General features: G+C 34.3%; 1 protein-coding gene across 5 annotated transcripts in view; it reads right to left on the bottom strand.

Annotated features, from left to right (window-relative positions):
- The window catches only part of EXOC6B (exocyst complex component 6B), a 606,254-nt gene that overhangs the window by 286,687 nt on the left and 301,532 nt on the right, over positions 1-18,035 (bottom strand). For all 5 annotated transcript variants that reach the window (XR_012379776.1, XR_012379777.1, XM_025868421.2 and 2 more), the window contains 4 exons: positions 9,930-10,001; positions 9,129-9,226; positions 7,330-7,435; positions 6,363-6,472 (listed from right to left, as the gene is read on the bottom strand). Coding sequence is in view for 3 of the 5 variants with exons in the window: in XM_025868421.2 (XP_025724206.1) it covers positions 6,363-6,472; positions 7,330-7,435; positions 9,129-9,226; positions 9,930-10,001 (386 nt within the window). In the remaining 2 variants the exon portion in view is untranslated. The remainder of the gene's footprint in view (positions 1-6,362; positions 6,473-7,329; positions 7,436-9,128; positions 9,227-9,929; positions 10,002-18,035) is intronic.

Here is an 18,035-nt window from a genome sequence, read left to right as displayed (position 1 = left end):
TGCAATCCAAAAGAGAGAAAAAACTAACTAATGCTGAAACACAGCCCAGCTCAAATACTGTTAAGATCAGAGATAAGCTCCTGGATAAAAGCTATGGAATTTCAGAGTTGGTCTTATGCACAAAGAGACTTCTGCAATAGCATTTGAAATCAGAAGTAATTTGAACCTAACTAAACTGATACATTCAGTTCACTCAAGTAATGATGAAATCTCAATGATCCATCAACCAGCTAGGAGTTGCAGAAGAAAAAAAGAATGAGAAAGAAGACACAGTTAAAGAAAAAGTAGCAAAATCATCTCCAAACATGATAAAATATTTCAACCCATAGATCCATGAGGTTTAGTACATCCCACACAAAATTAATATAAATAAAACAACACTCAAGAATATCACAGTCAAATTGTAAAGTCCAAAGACAAAAAGAAAATCTTAAAAACAACCATAAAAAAAAGACAGTAAGTTCAGAGGAACAATAGGAATGATAGATTATTTCTCTTCAGAAAACAATGGAAACAGACAGTGGAACACAATCTTTAAAGTGTAGGGAAAGGGAGGACTATCAACCTAGAATTCTATGACTTAGAAAATATATTTTTGAAAACAAGATGATAAAAATACTTTTAGAATAACTTTTAAATTAAAGTATTTTAGAGGGGTGCCTCGGTGGCTCAGTCAGTTAAGGGTCCAACTCTTGATTTTGCCTCAGATTGTGATCTCAGGGTCCTGGGATCCAGCCCTGTGTCAGGCTCCATGCTGGACGTGGAGCCTACTTAAGAGTCTCTCTCTCCCTCCCTCTCTGCACCTCCCCCCATCCCACTCTCTCTCTCTCAAAAAAATTTTTAAATTTTAAAAAATTAAATATTTTAGAAATATTTTTTAAAGCTAAGACAATCCAATACCAGCAGATAAAACACTAAAGGAAATGCTAAAAGAAATTTTTCATGCTGAAAGAAGATGATACCAAAGGGTTACCTAGATATGTAGAAAAGAATAAGAAGGCCTGAAAATGGTACATATGTGTACCATTTGGTACATATGTGTATCAACTGTATGCAAAAATAAATAAATATAAATTTTTTTCTTGAACTTTAAAATACTATTAAATGTTCAAAGCACAAACAATAACATATTTTAGAGTTAAAAAGAGGTGTATATGTGCACTATATACCAACAACATCAAAAAAAGGAGGGAGAAGGGGTGCCTGCATGGCTCAGTCAGTTAAGCATCTGCCTTCAGCTCAGGTCATGATCCCAGGAACCTGGGATCAAGCCCCACATCAGGCTCTGGGAGTCTGCTTCTCCCTCTGCCTCTGCCATTTCCTCCACTTGTGCTCTCTGGCTCTCTCTGTCAAATAAATAAAATCCTTAAAAATATATATGTTAAAAAAAAGGAGTGAGAAGATAAATTACTTTATACTGTTGAAGATTCTTAAATTAGATGCACAATGATATAATATTATTCAGGGTAAACTATGATAAGTTAACATTGTACACTGTAATCCCCAGAGCAACCACACAAACAATTAAAAAAAAAAGTTATATTCAAGTAAAGCCAATAGGGAAAATAAATTAATACTAAAATAACCTAATCAAGAAGAAAGAAGGAAAACAGGAAAAAATGAGCCAAGAATGAATGAGACAAATAGAAAGCAGGCTTAAGGCTGACCATATCACTAAATTCATTAAGGTAATGGAATAAACACTCCAGCTAGGCAGATGGCATAAAAAACCAATACGCAGGGGCGCCTGGGTGGTTCAGTAGTTTAAGCCTCTGCCTTTGGCTCAGGTCATGAGCTCATAGTCCTGAGATAGAGCCCCACATTTCTCCCTCTCCCTCTGCCCCTCCCCCTGTGCTCTCTCTCAATCTCTCTCAAATAAATAAATGAAAAATCTTTAAAAAAAAAACAAAAAACCAATATGCAACTATTTGTTGACTCAAAATGACACATTTTAAAATAAAGACACATGCCCAGATCTTATGTTTAAGATACCACTCAACACTAAAAGGAAGTGGGCTCCTTGGATAAATCAATGATATCATGGTTAAGTAATGTCCCAAAATGTGACAAGAATACATCAACAAGGCATAGGAGCTAGTCTGAAATGGTTCACATGCCCTAAGTCTGGGACAGTCTGAGCATCAAAATAAATACAGTAATGAACCAAGTGAATTAAGTAAGAACCTGTGAATCTCATCTGATGATAGGTAGATGATAAACAGGTGGAGAGATAGAAGATAGGTAGCAAGGAAGCAGATGGGGAAGGACTCCTTAAAAGAGAATGCCAAGTAATACACAAGGAATTAAGAAACCATAAATTAATTAAGAACCATAAGCCAGTAATTATCCAAGTGAAAAACTGATCCAGGCAAGAATCATTAATGGATACTATAAGGGGGAGGGAGATGAAGAACATCTGATAACTAACAGAATACAAAGTATTTCAACATAATCACAAACATGACTTATAACAAAAAGAAAACGATAATGATAATTATACAGGAAGACAAAATTAATATAAATATGGCTTATAATACTACACACACACACACACACACACACACACACAGATACAGAGCAAGAAACAACTAGGGAGGGAAGGAAGGAGGGGAAGATCCCATATATTCCTTCTACATAAAGAATTTCCATTTATTTCATGTCTGCAGAAAGACTACAGGTCCGTTGGCAATGAATTATCAGCTTCCGTTTGGCTAAAAAAAATTTACTTTGTTTCTGGAAGTTACTTTGCTGTCTATAGAATTCTCTCTTGATTTGTTCTGAGTCCTTGAAGCCTGGCACACCATCCTCTCAGGCTTGTAATTTTTGAGAAGTCTGCTGTAATACTTTTCACTAAACCTGCATGTAGCATCTTCTTTTTTCTAAGTGCCTTCTGCTCTCTGATGGGTTCCAGAACAATTTTCATTTTGTAGTTTATCTGTTTTGTTTTGTGCTTTTTTTCATTGTTAGGGAGGAAACAATACTCTTTCCAGCTTTCTATATTGTAAATAGAAGCAGAAATATCTCACAGTAATTTGCTTTAAAAAAAAAAAAAGTCCTATGCATGTACAGGATTCACATGGAAGAAAGATTAAAAGAAAAAGATTTCCCAGGTATGAAGAGTGGTTATTACTATGTGTTAAAATTTTGAGTCTTTTAAATTTTTCTTCTTTGACCTATTCTGTCTCCTAAATTCTTTACAGAGATCCAATTTTATAACAATAAACTGTGTGTGTATATGTGTACGCGTGTGGGTGTGTATTTCTATTTTTTAAGTCAAGTGCAAGTGCTACAACATTATTTTACCAAAGACATGCCATTTATTATCTATCTTTAAAAAAAAAAAGAATTTTCTTTCAAACAGAAAGAGTTCTGTGTCCTCAGAATTCATACATTGTTTTTCAATATTTCTAATACTATTCAGCATCTTCTATCCAAGGCAAAAGAGAAAAGTCTTATAAGGAAAAAAATATGCGTTTCATTTACGAGAATAATTATCTTTAAAGCTTCATAAAAATCTCAATACAGCAGTCTTTCAATTTTAAGAGTCTTGTGTTTAAGAGAACTAATTGTTTTATACATATTATTTCTCATATCCCAAATTATAAAAATCTGTAAAATCTTCCCAAATTGAATATTTATTTTTGTCAATGTTAAACATAACAAAGGGGGTTTTCAGGCAAAAGCTCAATATAGTCAAGCAAGAAAAAGACTTCTGAACAATTTACTCACATTATCCCTTTGCCATATTACCTATCCTTCAACACAGGATAGAAAGAGTCACAATGTGATGAACTTGTAATATTTTCTATATAGTAACATACCTGACAGTACCCTAGAGACCATTCTCGGTTATTAAGTCATTTGGCGGTGGTAGAGAAGGGGGGCCCCAAGGGGTAAGAAAAAGTTTTGGTTTATAAATTCCAAAGATAATCTCCTTTCCACGCAACAAGTTCCATAAAAACAACCTCATTTTCAAAGAAAAGAACAAATTAACTGTACAAGCCCTATGCTTCATTTTTTACTTAGTAAGAATGATTATTAAACAAGTGACTCAAACTATTTTCCAATTATGTTTACTTTCAGAGTTGCCTGGCATGCCATACATTCCATTCACTCATTCTTTTTTTTTTTTTTTTTTAATTTACTGAGCTGGTGCAGGGGATGTTGTGCTGAACAAAACATTAAATGTTTCTACCTTTCAAGAGGCCTTTTCTAACCTTAATTTGTCTCAATTTTTGGCTCCTATATTGCTGCTATGTCTCTCCATCATAACACAACTATCACCAATTGTTCAGTTCCTCAGTTAGATTACACACTCCTTGAAGACAGGGAACATATTTTCAGTATCTTAACATCCTCACTACCAAGCATCATCTGACAAATAACAGCGTACCTATAATGTAAGGCAAATAAACCAGTAGATAAATAAAGGAGCCTGCGGTCTAGCGCATACAGAAACACAAAGATACAAGTACAGCAATAAAATCTAAGAAGTTTTGATAACAGCGTTCACGAAGTACAGAAAGAGCACAAAGGAGCCAGGAGATCAGCTCCATGAGGGATGGAAGTGGTCAGAAAGATTTCATTCATTAAAGGCTTAAAGTGAACCTGGAAGGATGGTTAGAAGCTAGTTACGAGCACTAACAAGGAAAAGGTAATTTCAGGTAGAGACAGTCATGAGGAAAGCCCAGTACAAAAGAGCGTATTAGGATCAGAAAACAGCAAACAGGTTGGTAGGACTGAAGCATGGAGTGACCCCGAAATTAGCCTGGGATATGAACCTGGAAAGGTACAAGGGGGACTAGCTCAAGGAGTGGGGGAGGAGGCAGATGGATAACTGTGTCAGGCTGGAGTTTGAATTTTATGCAGTAGGCCGCGAGGAATCCTTGGAAAGGTGAGCAGAGTAAAGTTAAATGATAAGATTTGATTTTAGAAGAATTACTCCAGGGAACATACAGAATAGAATGAGGAGAAAGGGCAGATGGTTGGGAAAGCAAAGTTAGACATTTCAGAATAATTAGGAGACTATTTAAGTGGCCCAACTCAATTATAACTACAATGTGAATGAAAGAAGCCACACTGGGAAGAGAGAACTTTAAAGAAAAAAGAGCTGCAAATAAAAAACACAACAATCAATTTTGTTACCAATTAGGTTTAGAGAGGTTAATTTACAAATGAGCACTGTCTTCACTTGTTAAATGGGATAATTAACACTTAACATTGTGACAACCATCCGAGACAATGCATGTAAAATACTAATACAGTGAATACAGTGAAGCCAAAGGGTAAGAATTGTAAACATGGCAGTAATCCTTTTGTTGAAGCTGATGCTGACCAGATTTGAATTCTGGCTTAAACACTTACTCCTGTGTGATCTTGATAAAGTTACTAAACCTCTCTCTGCTCACTTTCTTCCTCTGAAAAATGGAGTATACTTTCTAGTACCTCATAGATTAGTACTATTTTCAGTTTTACAGATGTTTTTAATATATTTTTAAAGTGTTTACAAAAATATAGACCAATGCTTGAAACTTTGTTTTTAATAAAAATAGTTAATAGAAAATAAGGAGTTGAAATGATTCTTAGATTTCTGGCTTGGGTGAATGGTAGTATCATTCACTGAGAGGAGGGGGTTCTTCTAGAAAAGACAATAATCTTTTAGAAAAAACAATCTAAAAGACTGTCTAAAATACTGTCTTTTAGAAAAACAATCACGACTATTCCCCTTAAATTCTTTAAGATGAGCTAAGTAGTCTTCTAGGTGTTTTGCAAGTCAACTCTCCATATTTCAACACTTGCCATGGTATATTTTCATGCCTAATATCCTCAGTACATACTGACAATATCTGAGGGCAAAGAACTGTGTCTTTTACTTCTGCATTCCCAGTAGGCAGGATGTATCTGGGACATAAATAAGCTTGGTATACATTAGTCAAATAATTTAACTTAAAGGAGATGAGGATACCTTCAAGAAGTCCAGAGAATATTTGGAAAGAAGGATGTTTCCAAGGGATTATACTTGCTACTCCCCTAGTGGCCTTAAAATTTCATCAATTTTAGAAAGTAAAAATTAATATACTGTTTTTTAGTGACTTCTCACTAACAAAAAAAGCATTGAAATGCAAATCTACAATGAAAATAGAGACTAAGCAAAGTAATATAAACAAAAACAAATTATTTTCAAGTTTCCAACTTCCCCTCTTACCATGACTATAATATGGCAGATGCCATACTGTGAATGGCTAATATTAATACTTTCAAAATCAGAGCTGAAGGGGTTATGCAAAGGTTTTCAGAATATTCATGCACGTTAAGAGTCACAATCTCAACATCTGTTACATTTCCACTGTTTCAAAGCATACCTTAGGTGAAGATCTTCCGAAAACTTCAGGCAGGCATAAATAAATTCTTTAATTTGGTTGTAAACTTTTGGCACAAATTCAGAGAAAGGAAACTTTTTTGGAAATGGTTGCTATAAATGCAAGAATGAATGAAAGCAAGTCACAAACCAACATACGCTGACAATATTTATAAATTAATTAAAATGCAAAAGGAATTAACAACCTCAAATTTAAGGAAGTGTTTCCAAAAGTTTCCTGATGCTGAAAAGAATGAGATATAAATTTAAATAAATAATAATTCAAATGTCTTTTAACACATGAAGGGCCAAAAAAAAAAAAAAGCTGTGGTAAGTATTCAGCAATAAAAACGAATGAATTATTGCTACATACACCAACTTAGACAAATCTCAAAAGCATCATGCTGAGTGAAAGAAGCCAGCCTCAAAAGGTTACCTACTGTATGATTCCATTTATACGGCATTCTTGAAAAGGCAAAAGTAGATGGATAGCAACTAGATTGGTTGCCAAAGGCTGGGGGTTAGGGTTGGGAGGAATTAATTAAAAAGGAGCAGCATGAGGGAACTTTTGGGGATGATGGAACTGTTTTGGTATCATTATTGTGGTAGTACGTATATGACTCAATACACTGTCAAAACCAATAGAATTATAGAGCACGGGATAATTTTTAGTGTATGTTTGGGGAGAAAATGTCCTAAAACTATAATAAAAGCAAGTATTTCAAAGTATAAACAACATTGGAACATGCCCAGCAATACTCCTAACACTTCAGAGGTGAAAGGACCCTCAGGTCATCTACTGATTCCCAAAACAGGAACTTCTGTTCTTCTAAAGCCCCAAAATCATTCTCTGAAGGTGTTGTAGAGGTCTAATGCATTGAGTTGGAGGAAGTGCCTTTAATGACACTGATAAAAAGAAAACTTTTAGAGGATGCCAAAGCAAACAGAATTTTTTTGTAAAGTACTCTTACCTTTTCCAACTCTGTATCTTGGAATGGGAACTGTCCTACCACCTTTTTATACATTTCTTCACTTATTACTGGTATAGGACTGTAATTGTCAGAATCAAGTATGTTTCTAGAAAGAAAAGGAAGGAAGGAAGGGTGAGCCGGTTAATCACTGTAGTTATCACAAGTAATTTTCAGGTAAACTCAAATGGTTGTATGTATATAACCACCAAAACAAATGTTTTCCAGTCCCTAGCCTATTCCCCTTCTGCAATGAAGCTATCTATTTCAGGTAAAAACATCTTTAACAGAAGACCAAAAGAAAACTACACTCTGAAACAAAGGGAACACAGTTATAAACATAATCTCATAGGATTTAAGATTTTTAAATGAGACAAAATTTCATTGCAACATGTAGAAGTCATAAGGCAAACAAGTAGTAAACAACAAAAGACTGTGTGCTTGGAAAAAAAGCAAAAAGGTTCTATTTGGGGTTTTTCTGCTTTGTTTTTAAAGAAAATATATTTGATTATGTTCTTTAATACTGTACTAGATCTTCTATTCTAACTTTCAAAATTGGCAGATGAGGAAAAGTAACTTCTATAATAAATCCAAATTATATTCATATACTTCATCTACTGTTCTGTATTAAGGATGAACTTCATCCATAGGAACTGGCTCCTTAACTAGACTGGAAACTCTCTAAAAGCAGAGACCATACTACCAAAATCAAAATCAAATTTACTGGAGGGATCGGATCGGACACTCTTTAAGACCATGGATATACGATGTTATTAATTTTCAAGGTTCTTACAGACATAATCCTCCCATAAATACAACTGTACCATTAGTAAGATTAAAGGAAAAATGTAAGATCTTAAAGCTAGAAGAATTTGAAAACGGGGTAAGCTGATCTGGGGACAGGGTCTTGCAATAAAGCAAGAAGATCACTTTAAATAAAAAAATAAAGGCTCAAAAGGAGAAGAAACTCAAGTGATCTGACATGGGTTGCGTGCCAGGCAAACAGTCCAAGTAGATATTTGTGAGTGCAAGGTATAACAGGGTAACTCTCGTATTATTGTATACACAATGCATGATGCAGTAACTATTTAAATAATACACTTCAGGGGCGCCTGGGTGGCTCAGTTGGTTAAGCGTCTGCCTTCGGCTCAGGTCACAATCCCACGGTCCTGGAATCGAGTCCCACGTCAGGCTCCCTGCTCAGCGGGGAGCCTGCTTCTCCCTCTGCCTGCTGCTCCCCCTGCTTGTGCTCTCTCTCTCTGACAAATAAATAAATGAAATCTAAATAATACACTTCAAACACTGGATTGGAATAGGCTTCCTCTCTAAATGTCGAGAAGGAAGAATGTGAGGAATCACATGAGTAAGTCTTCAAAAAAGGTTCCAAAACTCCTAAATTATTCAAAAGGACTCAAAGCTACTACCCTATAAGTGAGCTATTGACTAGCCATGATCTTCAAAAAGAAAGCCAAAAAATATATTAAGAAGACACAAAATGATCTGAATGGTATGAACTAAGGTATCTGACATTTATTCAAGAGGGGGAAAAAAGCCAAAATGGGGTCTGGGGACTCTCCACATAGCAGACATAATACATTGAGATCAGATATCTTGGGAACTTTATTTGGGACATCTCTACAATTTGCTTGAATTCTGAATCATAACTTGTATCACAGCTAGAATACGTAAGCCACACGTACTTGTTGCTTATTTATCTGAGAAGCCTTATGTATAAAGAGACACTAGCACACATGCGCACGTGTACACATACACACCACACGGGACTACAGATAATTTCTCACCTGAAGATACCTGCCCACTTCTTTAGCAGAGTTTCACTATACTGATCTCTGATTTCTAACAGCATGTCAAAAAGCTGATTTACAGGAAAACCATACACCTGAAACAAAATAAGAAAATAACTTCATTTTATAGGGTGATTTTTTTATTAGCAACATGAGAGAAATCAGGCACTGAATTATATTATCATTCAATTTAAATGAAAGCATGACATCAGCATGTTTCATTCCCACCTAATGTCCAGTGCTTATCTCTCAAGAATTAAAAGATACATACCAAACTATTTAAGCCAGTCAGAAAAAAAATAGAAAGAAGAAATTTAAAATCAATATATACTGGGTACAGTGTCCACTAAGTTCTCCCTGCAACTCGTCATGTACCCTTAGCAAACTTCATGAATAGCGAGAGAAATTTGAAATGCTACCCATTTCTAATGCTATCTTATTGGATATGATTCGTGGTTCAAATCAACAATCATTATTCAAGATACTAGTTTTAAAAAACTCCAAAATCACTCAAGCATTGTATCTGAATTAAGGACATTTTAAAAAACTAAGGTAGTGAGTGGTTCAATTAATTGACTTGGCTCGAGCAAAAAAAAAGGGACTGGAACTATTTATGAGAATATAAACTGGTCAAGGTGATGACCAAGAAATGCTATAAAAAGATAAGATCTAGCTCTAGGAAAAGAAGAAATACAACTAAAAACTAAAAGGCATTTATTCAAGCTGGGTAGACAAGGAAAAGATCTAGAGCTGATGAACACTAATCTAGGTAACTCTATGTAAACAGAAGTCACAAACCTGAAGTGTGTCAGCAAAAAGCACAATGAGGTTCTTCAAATCTAACACGAGGTTTGGATCAGAGCAGTAAGACTAAAGGAAATAAAAGACAATGAGGAAAAAACATCTTAATTATTAAAAATAAAACTAAATTTTTAATTCTTTCATTGCTTAATGCTTCACATGGTAAAGGCTCTCTAGAAAGGGTCTAACCCTTTCCTGGCTCAGAATGACAACAGATTTAGCAGGGAAAAGATGAGTAGAGATTCCAATAAATCATGATCTACATTTTTAACAGCTGGAAATTTTAAAAAAAATTCTAAATAATTCTTCAGTCAAAAAAGAAATCAAAATTGATATTGCAGATTATTTTAAAATAAACAATATAATACTTGATATCAAAGCCTATGCAATGTGCCTAAAGCCATTTCAAAATACATTTATATTTTTAGAGGCAAACAGAAAACACAAAAGACTGAAAATAAATTAAGGACTCAACCCAGGAAGCTAACTCAAAAAGCCAAAATAAACCATAAGTATACGAGAGATCAATTCTGATCAAATTATAAGCAAAAATTACATAGAGAAGATATGAAAGATTTGATCAACGAAACCAAACGCTCACTAAAAATATCAATAAAACAGACAAATCTCAGGGAAGCCTGATTAAACAAGAGAAAACAAAAGTAAAGAAGACAAGGAATACAAAGAGAAAATAAACATAAATACAGAGGAAAAGTTACAAAGTCTATATATAATCTCTTATCAATAAAACCGAAAATTGAAATGACATGGAAGACAGGTTCTGTGGGCAGGATTCAAAGATGTATATGTCACTATGTGAAAAATGTGGAATTTTGATATTCACAGTCTCTTGATTACAGTTTGGTTCCTTCCCCTCTACTGGATCTCCCAATTTCTGAAAGGGGTGTGTTGAATTCTCCCACAATGGTATGGTTCATCAATTTCTTATTACTAACAGTTCTTGTTCTATACATAATGATGCTTGCTTGTCCTCTATAAAAAGGCTATTGGAAACTGATAAATTACTGAACACTACCTCTGAAACTAATGATGTAATGAAACTAACAACTCTGTCAGTTGGCTAATTGAATTTATTTTTTTTTTTAAAGATTTTATTTATCTGAGAGAGAGAGACCGAGAGAGCACAAGCAGGGGGAGAGGGAGAGGGAGAAGCAGACTCCCTGCTGAGCTGGGAGCCCGACGTGGGGCTCGATCCCAGGACCTGGAGATTATGACCTGAGCTGAAGGCAGATGCTTAACCATCTGAGCCACGCAGGCGCCCTGTCTAATTGAATTTAAATTTTTTAAAAAGGCTATTGTCTTTTTGGTGGGTTAAAACTAGAATAATACAAAATATGCTTTTCTTCTCCCATTTAATAGTTCTATTTGCCTTGGAGAATACTGCCATTTCTGCTCCTCTTACTTTATTTTCACTCTTTTTAGGTCATCATAATGTAAGCAAACTATAAAACTGCCTCTTTGACATTTCCTGTGATTGCTGACATGTTGAACCTATTCCATCTTATTTTCAGTTTTCTATTTACAATGATTTCTTCTTTCTTTTTTATTTCATTATTTTCATTGGATCATAGTTCTTTTTAATTAACTTACAGTAGTCATTAAATAAGTTATACACTTTCTTCCCACTGTTTACATGAAATAATCCGGAATTTTCATTTAAAAAAAAACTTTTTAAACATTAAGTCTCCTTCTGTACAGGTTCTTAAAAGCATTAAACTTCATAAATAATCAAATATCAGCTAATTAGATTTATCTATGAGTGTTACCCATTTTTTGCACACATTTTATTTAATCCTATCCCATTTTATAATCTGGATTTTTCATTTTTTGTAAAATACCAATAAAATAGAATAAAGAGTAAACTTTGAATCCTCATATATTTGAAAAAGACTTTCTTTTGCCCCCAAACTAAAATGCAAAATTTCTAATGTCAGAGAATTATCTCCCATCGTTTATCCTGCTTGACACTCAATACAGCCTTCCAACTATAGGAATCCAGTCTTTCCTCATTGCAGGAAAATTTCCTTCTTTTAATTCTTTAATTTTTAAAGTCCCCTCCTTTGTGACTATCCTTTCTTTCTAAATCTCTATTTGATATAATCAAAAAATTAATATCAGGTATCCATCCATGTTTCTTAACTTTCCTTTCACATTTTCCATCTCTTTGGTTTGAAGACACCATATTATACACTTTCTATCTTGGGTGGCCCCAAGAAGCTGTCAAAATCAAAGTTCAAATTGTCTGAACTAACAAGTGACCTCAAGGCAAGGAAAGCTTAAGTGGTTAGCTTATCTCTCTAGACTCTCAACTTCCCTGGATTTGGCTTGGTAATTCCTTAATATCCTTACCAAGCACTTGAGAACTACAGAACATTTTATATGGTATATATACAAAAATGCAGCATTTTTAGTAGTTTCCAGCTGAAGGGTTGGTATAAATAACCTAGTCTCTTATGTTCCTAAAACCAGGAATGATTATTACTTTGTAAATTTTTCTCCTAGTCCATGAATTATTTGTATTTGCTAAAGAATGGCTATTCTATTTACTGTTATCTTCTATTTGATGTAATTGGTTTTCCTCAAATATTTTATGACTCTTGACTGTTCATGTTTTCAAATGAAGGACTAGGTTGATTAGTTGATTAGTATGGATAACTTGCATGGGTTTTTCCTCTGTAAGTTTAAGTCTGTTTCCCAAGAAAGTGACTACAGGCTCTTTGTAAGTGGGGAGAGGGCACAGAAGGGGCGCAGATGAATCACTTCCTTCAAAAGGTAGCATGAGAGAACTCTACTGATCATACTATTGTCTCTTTACATAGATGGTAAGGTTGGGCAAAGGAATTGGGTGAGCAGCTGGCTGGCTAGGATTTTTGGAAAGTAGACCTCTAAATAATTTCTTTTATGATTTCTCCTAGGCCCATTCCTGCTCATTGTATTTGTTAACTCTAAATTTAGAGTATTCCTAGATTCCATTTGGAAGAATATCTCCTACTTTGACAGTACCTCCCTCTACCATATTTAATGTAATATTTTCTTGTCTCGGGTTTAGTTAATTTTCTAATTTCGTTTGTTTTCTAAGTTCAAAGAAATTTTTCAAAACTTCTGGCCTACAGATGGTACTTTGTAGAATTTCTTTCTATTTTGTTTTTCCCCATGTTATTTGGTTACAAGAGTTTGGTTAGCAGAACTAGAAGACAAGTATACTCAGTATACCCTTTTGACTCAAAAAAACTTAAAATATGTGAGGGGTATGAGTATGGATATGGCATGGGTGTGTGTAAAACCGCTATCACAGTACACACTCTTGTCTACCTACCACATAACAAACTAAAATATCCAATATTTAGTATCTGTAAAACATGAGGTTTTGCCACACAGTATTACGTTGTTCCATAATTTTTTTAAAAGATTTTATTTATTTATTTGACAGAGAGACAGCGAGAGAAGGAACACAAGCAGGGGGAGTGGGAGAGGGAGAAGCAGGCTTCCCGCCAAGCAGGGAGCCCAATGCAGGGCTCGATCCCAGGACCCTGGGATCATGTCCTGAGCCGAAGGCAGAGGCTTAACGACTGAGCCACCCAGGCGCCCCCATTGTTCCATAATTTTGAGTACCCTTTCACTATTATCCCCTTCAGTATTATCAGATGATCGGTTTATCATATTACCCTTTCAGTATTATCAGATGATGCTTATCATATTATTAAAAACTATATTAGCAGATCTTCTAATATTGAACCATTCCTGATACAAACTTTTCTTTGTATTAACAAATTATATTTTAATATACTGCTAAATTTGAATTCCAAGAGAGATGGACCATGTAAGATCTCTTTCATGTTTTGAAATCAGCATTGAGAATACTATACATATTAATACCTGAAATACTGTTGCTTTCAAAATGTTTCTAATTTATGCAATTACTAATAATTCAATCAGAAAAAGAGTAGTTTAAATGTAACATAGAATGTTAGAAAGATATATAGATTTTTGATAAACAAGTAACAATCATTCAGATACAGTGTTTCTTTTTGAGATCTGTTTTGATGTTTGGGTTGCTCTTATTTTGGCTTGCTTTGCTGGGTAATATAATACAATAAATAGTGTCATGAAACAGAATTAACATTTGTGGCATCAATTACTCTTGTCTCATAATAAATAAAATGATTATAAATGTATATGATGCTGAGTTATGTTTTAATCGCCTTGTTGAGATATAATTCCCATACCATACAACTCGCCCATCTGAAATATATAATTTAATGGCTTTTAGTTTTTATATATTCGCAGACATGTGCAAACATAACCACAGTCAATTTTAGAACATTTTTTTTACCTCAAAAAGAAAATGCAAGTTATTTAAATTATCCTCCTAGCTACTCCCAGCCCAAAGCAACCACTAATATACTTTCTGCCTCTACAGATTGATGCTGAAATATTGGGAAGAAAAAAAGTATTTTGTTATGTATTCTTTAATTCAAAAGAATACACAATAGATCTACAAAGAACAGCTCCATTAAGATTAATTTTCTCCATATATATACATTTTAATCACCATACTTGGAAAGTATCCTGCTCTTCCTGACATCAAATTCAACTGCATGAGGAGGAAGAGAGGACAGTTTCCTGCTAAGTGTATCTCTCACATCCTCAAATGTGTAAGTCACAGAGAAAAAGGTATGAACCATTGCTTTACAAAACAGAAATTACTTGGAAGAAATCTAAGTTTTCTAAAAAAAAACAGCTTTTCCCAGAATATTTTATTATTCCCAAAATAATAAAATTGGTGAAATCATTGATACGGACAAATATCAATTTGTAATTACATGAATGTAACTGCATAAAAACATGAAAGCAAATAATTGAGAAAAATACATATATTCCTGGTGAAAAATACCAGATACTGAAATATGTCAATTAATTCCATTTTAATTTACAGATTCGCTGCATAATAATATTATAGTTCAACTGGGGGGGGAGGTGTTTTAAGTGGTGAAAGGGATGTCACAAAGTGATTCTCAAATTAATCTGGAAGAATAAGAAGAATGTAAATGGTTAGCATATACTAAAAAGAGGATTTTAGAGAACGCACATGTTCTAGGAAATGATACCATATTACTATATCAATTATAGTAATCAGAACAATGTTGCATTGGTTCAAGACAGAGAAAAAGAAGGAAAGGAAGGGTAAGAATCATACAGCCAGCAACAGAGCTTAGTATTTATAAAATATATTATTATATGATAAAGGTAGCCTCCAAAATATGTTGGGGACAAAAACAGATGTTATGGACTAAATATGATGTCCTCCCCAAATTCCTACATTAAAGCCCTAACCCCCAGTGTAGCTATACCTGGAGATGGAACTTAGAGAGATATTTAAGGTCAAAGGAGGAAGGGCCCTGATCTGAAGGGATCGGTATCCTTACAAAAGGAGCAGGTGACACTGTGAAAAGGCCAGGTGAGGACATGGTGAGGACACAGCCATCTGCAATTCAAGAGACAGCCCTCACCAAAACCAGCCACACTGGCACCCTGATCTCAGACTTCCAGACTCCAGAACTGTAAGAAAATAAATTTCTGTTGTTTGAGTAACAGTCTATGACATTTCATTATGGCAATCTGAGCTGAATAAAATGAGATTAACACAGTAATGTTATTAGAAGTGATGAGTCGTTGTAAAAAATAAAGACAGAATCCAAGGAGCGCTTGGTTGGCTCAGTAGGTTAAGCACTAACTCTTGGTTTTGGCTCAGGTCATGATCTCAGGGTCATGAGATCGAGCCCAGTGGCAGGCTCCACGCTCCGTGTGGAATCCGCTTGGGATTCTCTCCCTCTCCCTCTGCCCCTCCTCCCACTTGCATGCATGTGTGCATGCTCGCTCTATCTCTATCAAATAAATAAATAAAATCTTAAAAAAAAAAGAATCCAACCTCACACCCTATACTAAAATAAACGTTTTATGTCTGTGATATATACATAAAAAAGTAACTGTACAGAAATACTAAAATCAAATATAGACAAATAATTATATATTCTTTGCAATAAGGAAGACATAAGTTGTCAAGTTAAAAATCAATATATTTACAAAAAATTTTAAACTTCCGTAAAGCCATGGAAAAGAAAAGCAAAGTCAGAGACATGGGGAACTATCAAAAAATATTTGCAACCTACATATTAGACCAGAAATTAACATTCAGATTAAAAGCTAGCATCCATGTTTTATTAATAAATAAAATATTTTTAAACTATTAAAATATAAAGGCAATGCATATGAACAGGAAAGTTTAAGAAGATATACAAATAACTAAAAACGTCTAAAGAGAGTTTCAATATCAGTATTAATCAAAGAAAAACATGTTAAATTAAGATATAATTTCTGACATATTAGATTAGGAATGATTTTTTGTTTTTAAACATAACTTTCTGTGAAGTAAAAGGAATAGGGAAATAGGCATTCTAAAAGACAATGCTCAGGGGTGCCTGGGTGGCTCAGTTGGTTAAGCGACTGCCTTCAGCTCAGGTCATGATCCTGGAGTCCCAGGATCGAGTCCCGCATCGGGCTCCCTGCTCAGTGGGGAGTCTGCTTCTCCCTCTGACCCTCCCCCCTCTTGTGCTCTATCTCATTCTCTCAAATAAATAAAATCTTTAAAAAAAAAAAAAGACAATGCTCAGAGTACTAAATGATAAATATTTTTGCAAAGCAAATTACAATATGCATCCAGGGCCTAAGAAGTGTACAGATCCTTTAACTCACTAATTTGTCCTAGATAAATCTAAGAATTTATCCTAGATATAATCAATTGTGCAAGAATATTTTTATAAAAATATTCACTGCAATGTTTACAACAGCTAAAAAAAAGGGCCCCCAAATTTTTTTTAAAAAGTGAATTAATTATTTTAAACGATACATTCCTACAATGGAATATTATGCAAGTAAATATTAAAATTAATACAGATTGATTAGACACAAAGTGAAAACCATAGCTGGTTTCTATTTAAAATACATATTGTATATTGTGTTTTCATACACAAGAAAAAGAATCTTTAAATTTACATATAAGAAAGCTAATGATAATCATGCCAGGGATCATGGCCAAAATTTGTTACTATTAATAATCAATATTTTCTATCTTAGAATAAACATGTTACCTTTGTAAAATAAATATTTACATATAAAAACACATTATACTAAGGGAGAAGGTAAGACATTAAAAAAATGATCCTAGGACAATAGATACACTATTGCAAAAAAGTAAAATGAGATCCTTAATCACTTTTTAAATAAAAATAAATAATAAGTGGTAGTATATACATAAATGTGTAAAAAAAAAAAAAATCAAGCCATAACATAGTTACAAGACTTTTTTTAGTCTTGGAACAGGCAGGAACTTTTAAAAAATATTTTTAAATTTTTCAGACTTTGTTATGACAAAAGAGTAAAATGATAAAAATGTCAGATGAAGTCCTAGGTCACATATAAGCAATGAGAGAAATTTTAAAATAAGATAGATATATAGGGGCGCCTGGGTGGCTCAGCTGGTTAAATGTCTACCTCCAGCTCAGATCATGATCTTAGGGTCCTGGGATTAAGCCCCACGGTAGGCTCCCTGCTCAGTGGGGAGTCTGAGTCTTCCTCTCCCTCTCCACCGCCCCCCCCCCCCGGCTCATGCACCCGCTCTCATTCTCTCTCTCAAATAAATAAAATCCTTTTAAAAAAGGATAGATATATAAAGAGGCAAACATTTAACATGTCTAAATACCAAAAGAGAAACCATAAATAAAAATAAAAGGAGAAAAACATTTGCAATGTATTCAATGACATATCTTCTTTGGTTTCAAATGCATATATTAACCAAACTCCTACACCTTGTCACTTGGCTAGCACAAAGGCAAAGTAATCATATTCAAAGGCCACTGATGACCTCCCCACTCCAACCATCAAAGGGAAAGAAACCATAAACCTAGGCATTACCTCGATATGCTTTTAACCTTACCTTTCACATCTAATCCATCAGAAAATACAATTAATCTTACCTCCTAAAAATCTCTCCAATTCATCCACATCTCTCCATATCTACTATTG

Source organism: Callorhinus ursinus, unplaced genomic scaffold (genome assembly GCF_003265705.2).
Source record: "Callorhinus ursinus isolate GAN/ISIS: 27379988/994484 unplaced genomic scaffold, GSC_fseal_2.0 scaffold10, whole genome shotgun sequence".
Lineage (NCBI taxonomy): Eukaryota > Metazoa > Chordata > Mammalia > Carnivora > Otariidae > Callorhinus > Callorhinus ursinus.
Note: the sequence above shows the minus strand (reverse complement) of the source record. Positions and strands in the feature narration are given on the sequence as shown.